At 38.2% G+C, this 6381-nt stretch overlaps 1 protein-coding gene across 1 annotated transcript; it reads right to left on the bottom strand.

The window, feature by feature from the left end:
* Positions 1-1425: 1425 nt before the first annotated feature.
* Positions 1426-5668, bottom strand: LOC109818218 (putative inactive receptor kinase At2g26730). The gene is made up of 2 exons (XM_020383645.3): positions 4258-5668; positions 1426-2467 (listed from the first exon to the last, which is right to left on the bottom strand). Exons 1-2 carry the CDS (start codon positions 5555-5557, stop codon positions 1797-1799), a joined length of 1971 nt encoding a protein of 656 aa, XP_020239234.2. The 5' UTR covers positions 5558-5668; the 3' UTR covers positions 1426-1796.
* Between the last annotated feature and the right edge of the window lie 713 nt (positions 5669-6381).

The following is a 6381-nucleotide window of genomic DNA, read 5'->3' as shown; positions in this document are numbered from 1 at the left end:
ACTCCAATTCCTCAATCCTCGATCCTTAATATTGTACCTCGCTCATCAAGATTATAAGTAATGATACCAAAGTCGATGAGTAATCAAAGTATTCAATGTTGTTTGTGAAAGTCATATACCTTCTAATGATTAAATGTAGGTATAAATAGATAAGAAAACATTATTGCTAAGGATTTAATCATTTAAATATATTAAAATAATATTATTGTTGTGTAAAAGTCATACATTACTTTTTTTGCCATGATTGAGGGAAGTGTTTTGGTCAGGCTACCAAAATATTCTACCAAAAAACTTAGTCAGACCTATCCAAGTGATATCTAGATTCATGCAATGCAGTTGAGATATCCTTGTAATATTGGATCGATAATCAACATGTGTTCGCTAGAACCTATCGGATACATCACTCAATTCTAATATGTTATATTTCATATCGAAGACTTGAAAAAAATGAGTTACATATGTAAGTTAAACCTGATGGATGATGATTTATTTGAGTTGACTATAAATCATAAAGTATAACCAAGACAATTTCAAGAAGCAATGCTTCTACCTATATTAATCACCACTGGAGATTTTAAAAATCATACTTGAACAATGCCGAAAATCTCTGTTGTTACTCGTTTGTCTGAACTCTGCACACAGCCAGCCTGGCTTTTGTCCAAGTCATATCTCACAAATGGACGCATCATACACTCAGTCGTCTCAAACGCGCCCCTATCATCACGGTGTAGATTCACGCCACGTGGCATACTTCTAAATGAGCCTTGATTCAAACTATACCCCACCATCTCTCGACGCAACACCCCAACCTGCGGCTCCGCTAATCTCGGGTTTGCCCGCATTATGATCTAAAAATATTTATCGTATTTTTCTTCTATCACATTATATCAATTACTATTATGTTATCAATTTACGTTCATCGAATTCCCCGTGCAGATATTAGCAAGAACATTTCTTTACGTGATTAACATCAAGAAACAAAACATAAAGCAACTATATGACTTTAAAATCATCATTCCCACTGCCCCCCACTGCCCATGTGACATATACCAGCAGTCATACATAACACAACACACTCCCATGCGCCAAATTTTTGGTACCATAGTGTTATTATTCATGTTACATGCACCCTTTAATTTGAAGAAAAATATTTGGCAGGTTTCTTTTTGAAGGCAGATGTCTAATGATAAGAGAGAAAAGTAATAATATAGTGTAACACTATTTAGACATTTGCTTGATTATAAATGTAATTTTATTTTGTAATAAAACAAAAATCATCTAAACAAGCGGTGGATACACAGTTTTCCAAATTTGTGACAGACTATTCAGCTATTGCAGACTTTGATATAGGAGAATGTGACAAGTGTATCAAAACAATTAGAAAGGTTTATTTTGGACAGAAATATAGTAAAGAAAAGACTACAATTAACAATTGAAAAAATGCCAACTGAAATTCATGAAATGGTCAAACACCTCAACCCCCCTTACAGTTCTATTAATGAACAATTCAAACTCACCCAGCTACAAGAATAATTGAAATTAATAAAATAAAAAATCATTAAAATACAAGAAAAACTAAAAAAGAAAGAAAGAAAAAAGATACATTTAAATGGACCCACTCCCCCCGTGGAGCCCAATCACCCTGTGCAGCATAAATAACAACTCATTTATTTACTTAACTTTGCACATTTTCATGACCCACTGTCGTCGTTTCCCCTTTTACTTTTTCCACTTCCAAAGACTTTTTCTTTTTCTGATCTTTCGCTTTATATGATTACAGCCGCTTTACAACCCGACTACGATGTGTCCGACCTAGGGGTAGTCCGGGAGTCCTGAGGCGGCGTCTGACCGTCCGATCCTTTGGAAGGATCATCAGACGACTGGCGAAGCCCTTCGTCGGTGGTCTCGCCGCGGCTAACAATATCCCCAATCATGCGAACCACCTCATCCATGTTGGGCCTCTGGTCGGGCACAAGCGCAACGCAGGACATGGCAATCTGCAACAACTGAACCATCTCCTCTTCGATGTTCTGGTACCTCATGAGTTCCGCGTCGAACACTTCCGCGGTCCACTCTTCGCGCACCACTGACTGCACCCAACGTGGAAGGTCGATCCCTTCCTCGCTCAGCGAGGCTTGGTTCGGCGCCTTGCCCGTTAGGAGCTCCAGCACCAGCACGCCGAAGCTGTACACGTCGGATTTCAATGTCACCTTTCGGGTTTCCAGAACCTCCGGGGCCCGGTAACCCGCCACCCGGTTCGAGGGAACCGGGTTCGCGAATATCGGGTTCAGTCCGAAGTCCGAAACGCAGGGTTCGTGGTTCGGGTGGAGGAGGATGTTGGAGGATTTGATGTTGCCGTGGACCAGTTTGGCTGACACGTGGAGGAACGCCAGGCCTCGTGCGGCTCCCAATGCTATTCTCATTCGCGTGTCCCAATCTAGCGGCGTTCGCCCTGACCCTCTGCTCCCTGTTGTTAAAACGTTAATAGAGTTATTGCATTACGTGTTCGCATTTGGCTCATTCATATGGGCACATCCAATCAAAACATGTGTGCCAGCAGAGAAAACACAGTGACAAAACTCGAGGAATCCTATATCGTCTCATGCTACATAAAACAACATTTTGCAAATAAAAAATACTGTGTCACGAATCCTCATACTAACCGAAAGAGAGCTGTAATGTGTAACCTTAATGTTGTCGTCTTCTTTATTAATTACAGTGAATTTAGAAATATTTTCGTTTGCGTCTTCTTCAAAATTAAAGTGAAAAAGGAAAAAGGCAAGAAATAATACCCGTGAGACCAGACCACGCTACCACTGTGCCTATGTTATGAGTGCACGTTGCGTATGTTGAGCAGAATGAAAATAAAGTGAGTGTTATTTAAGAAAGACAGAGAAGTTGAGAGTTTGATCATGTTTGCTCCCTCCAGACGCATACATGATTAAGGAGAGCGTGTTAAAACAATTTGAGGCTTAATAAAATATGACTTATTGTAAAATAATTTTAGCATCTGAAGATGAGTAAATTTTCTTATAATTTGGTTAATGTAAAAATAATTTTTCTTTGACTCTTATTCCTATAAAGTCTAAAATTATTATTTTTCATCCTTACAATAATTTTAAGATATATAAATATTATTTATTTTAAGAACCTGTGAGACATTTTAAGGTATATATATCACTAACTATTACAAGTAACATCAAAGATAACTACAGAACCATTTAATGAATAAACAAATAATGCAAAATGATTACATAATAATTAATAAATATTAAAAACAATAATTTTAAGTTTTAGAGGGATGAAAAAAATATAAAAATAAAAATATATTTAAGTCTGAAATAATATAAAGAGTAACAATAAAAAATATGAATTAATGATATTAAAAAAATATAAAAATGATTAAAAAAAACCTAAAAATATATAGAATTACACACATGGAATTTTTCACCGGAACAAATTTAAATTATTCACTTTAATAATTACTTAAATTTTTAAATAAATATAAAAATGATGAAAAAGAGAAGGTTAAGAAAAGAATAAAATAATTTAAAAATTTTGAGGTCAATTATTTATAAAGTTTATATAAAAATTAAGTTAATAACAGTTATTTATTTATTCTTTATATCTACTAAATAACATAACATTTAAAAATTAACATTATTCTAAATTAATTATCAGTAAAAAGTTTAACATCTTCAAATGTTAATGTTTTTTAATTAAAATTAAAAAAAAATATCTCTCAATTAAAAATATTAAATCATAAATATGTAATTTTTTTTATAGAAATCGTAAACATATAATTTATTATGCAACCTAAGCCAAGTACTTAGCTGTGCTTAAGAAAACTTGCTACCTACGATATCATCCTATCTCTAATATATATCTCTCCATTAAAAAATCACCCTGAATCAAAGCTGTGTTGAATAATTTAGCATGAACAACATGATGCATGCCACCAATAATACATATGGGATACCCACATTACCCACCATCGTTGACAGCGTAACATACGCCACTACCACACTATAATTAATATGTTCCAAACATTCCAATTTCGAACCTATGAAAGCTGGAGCATGAATTTAGTCCAAACCCCACTAAAAAAAAATACATTTTTACAATTTATTTATATCGACAAATATATAATAGAATAAAAGTATCATACAAAATTGTTAAAAATAGGTTACGACCGAGGAGGCATAATGAAATTAAAAAATAAATAAAAGGTAAAGAAAGAAATTAAGGAAGAAGTACCGTGAAGCAGTGCAGACAAGCTACCGGCGGTCATGTAATCGTGAACAAGCAATTTCTCATCCTTGGAGAAGTAAAACGCTCTTAGAGGAATCACATTCTCGTGCTTAACCTTCCCAACAACCTCCATTTGCGTCTCGAATTCCCTCTTCGTAACCGCCACATCCTTCAACCTCTTCACCACCACCGTCGTCCCATCCTCCAAAATCGCCTTGTAAGAAGTCCCCATACTCCCCTTCCCCAAAACCTCCGCAGAAGCCCTCAACAAATCCTCCAACCCAAACCCATACACCCCACCCTCCAAAAACACCAGCTTGTTCCTCTCCGCCGCCTCCACCGACCCCGTCATATCATCCTTCGAAGACGACGTTCCGCCTTCGCCGCCGCCGCCGCGCCGCGCCGCCACCACGCCCTGCGGCGGCTTCGTCCGCCGCCTCCGCCGGCAGCACACAAACAGAACAAGCAGCAGTAAGAGAAGTACGAGGAGAGACCCCCCGACCGCGATTCCCACAATGGCGGCAGTGGAGAGCTTTTTGGAGTTCTTGGCGACCGGCGCAGCCGGTGGAACAAAAGGCGAAGGAGTCGGTCCCGGGAAGAAAGGGGTGCAAGGCGGTAACGGTTTCCCGCAGAGGTCGTTGTTTCCCGAAAACGACGTCGCTGGGAAACGGGAGAGGGCATTGGGGATGGAGCCGTTGAGGCGGTTATTGGAAACATCGAAGTTGACTAATTTTGTTGTAATGCTTGGAAGGTTACCTGAGAAAGAGTTGTTTTCTAAGAAGAGGCCGGTTAAGTGAGTGAGATTGTTGAGCGAGAACGGGATTTGGCCCGTGAAGTTGTTGTTGGAGAGTTCGAGGCGAGTCAAGCGAGTGAGGCGAGTTAACACGGCGGGGAACTCGCCGGAGAGGTTGTTGTTTTGGAGGTAGAGGTTGCGGAGGAAGGCCAGGTTGGAGAAATCGGCGGGGATCTGGCCGCTGAGGGCGTTGTGGCGGAGGCTGAGGACTCGAAGCTGCGTGAGCCGACCGAGCGTGTTGGGCTGGATTGGGCCCACGAGGCCCACCGCGGGGAGGTGGAGGGAGCGGACGAAGGAGCGAGAGGGGTCGCATTGGACGCCGAACCAGTCGCAGGCCGAACCGGAGGTGTTCCACTGAACCCGGTTCGCGTGCGGCGTGAGGGAGAGGAACGCGAGGAGGGCTTGCCTGTCCTGAGTGGGCTCCGCGTTGACTCGCTCACTCGGGTGCAGGAGGAGAGCGGCGAAGATGATGAGGACGACATGCGTCGCGCGCAGGACGGTGAGCAATGCCATGTGGAAACGACGGGAAGAGAGTTGTCGTTTGGAGGTGGTTTGCGTTTGCTGTGGAATGCGATTTGTGACGATGTGCCATGCAGGAGAGTGGGAAGAGTGAGAGTGAGAGAGGTTTTGTAGGTGGAACGAGAAAGACGGAGAGTGTGCGAGACTGGAGAAATTATTAATTATTAATTATTAATTATAAATTAAGTAAAATAACAACGCCTGCTTCAAAACTTGTACAAAATATAATTAAATTTAAACGCCTGCTTTAAAACAAAAAATAAAAGACAGAAGATTTTTCAACGTTTTAAGCCTTGTATATGTCAGAGAGAAAAAAAAAAAAAACCGTTCATAACTGATAAACCTTCATCACGTAACTCACGCTGCTTCTTATTATGTTGTTTAAATTTATTTTTTATTTATAGTATTTTAAATTTTAAATTTATATTTTAATAACGTGATTAAATTTAAATTTATTTTAATCATTGATGAATGTTGAATGAAATTTAATTATCATTAAATTTGTCATATAAAATTATTTATTAATATTTTTGTCTCCTAATAAAAATATCATATTAAATTCAATTTATATAATCCATTCGATTCATTGCTGTCGATTTTGAAGGACTAATTTTTCTTAACAAAAAATTACAACACTTAAAATATTAATTTCAAATTTTAGAAAATCAAAAATAAAATAACCCCAAATTTAAATGACGAAAAACATACTTAAACTTATTAATAAACTTAGAAAAATTTAATCAATTATCCATTATTATAAAGTTTCTATATATTATTGTTATATATGTATACAACAATAAAAATCCAATAACTCAACT

The sequence above is a fragment of the Cajanus cajan genome, chromosome 6, assembly GCF_000230855.2.
Source record: "Cajanus cajan strain Asha chromosome 6, NIPB_CcT2T_4, whole genome shotgun sequence".
NCBI lineage: Eukaryota > Viridiplantae > Streptophyta > Magnoliopsida > Fabales > Fabaceae > Cajanus > Cajanus cajan.
Note: the sequence above shows the minus strand (reverse complement) of the source record. Positions and strands in the feature narration are given on the sequence as shown.

Excerpts from the sequence above, each read along its gene's own strand:
- LOC109818218 (XM_020383645.3), bottom strand. The coding sequence starts at position 5,557 with ATGGCATTGCTCACCGTCCTGCGCGCGACGCATGTCGTCCTCATCATC. Across the intron at positions 2,468-4,257 it reads CTTGTCTGCACTGCTTCACG|GGAGCAGAGGGTCAGGGCGA; the intron begins GTACTTCTTCCT and ends TTTTAACAACAG.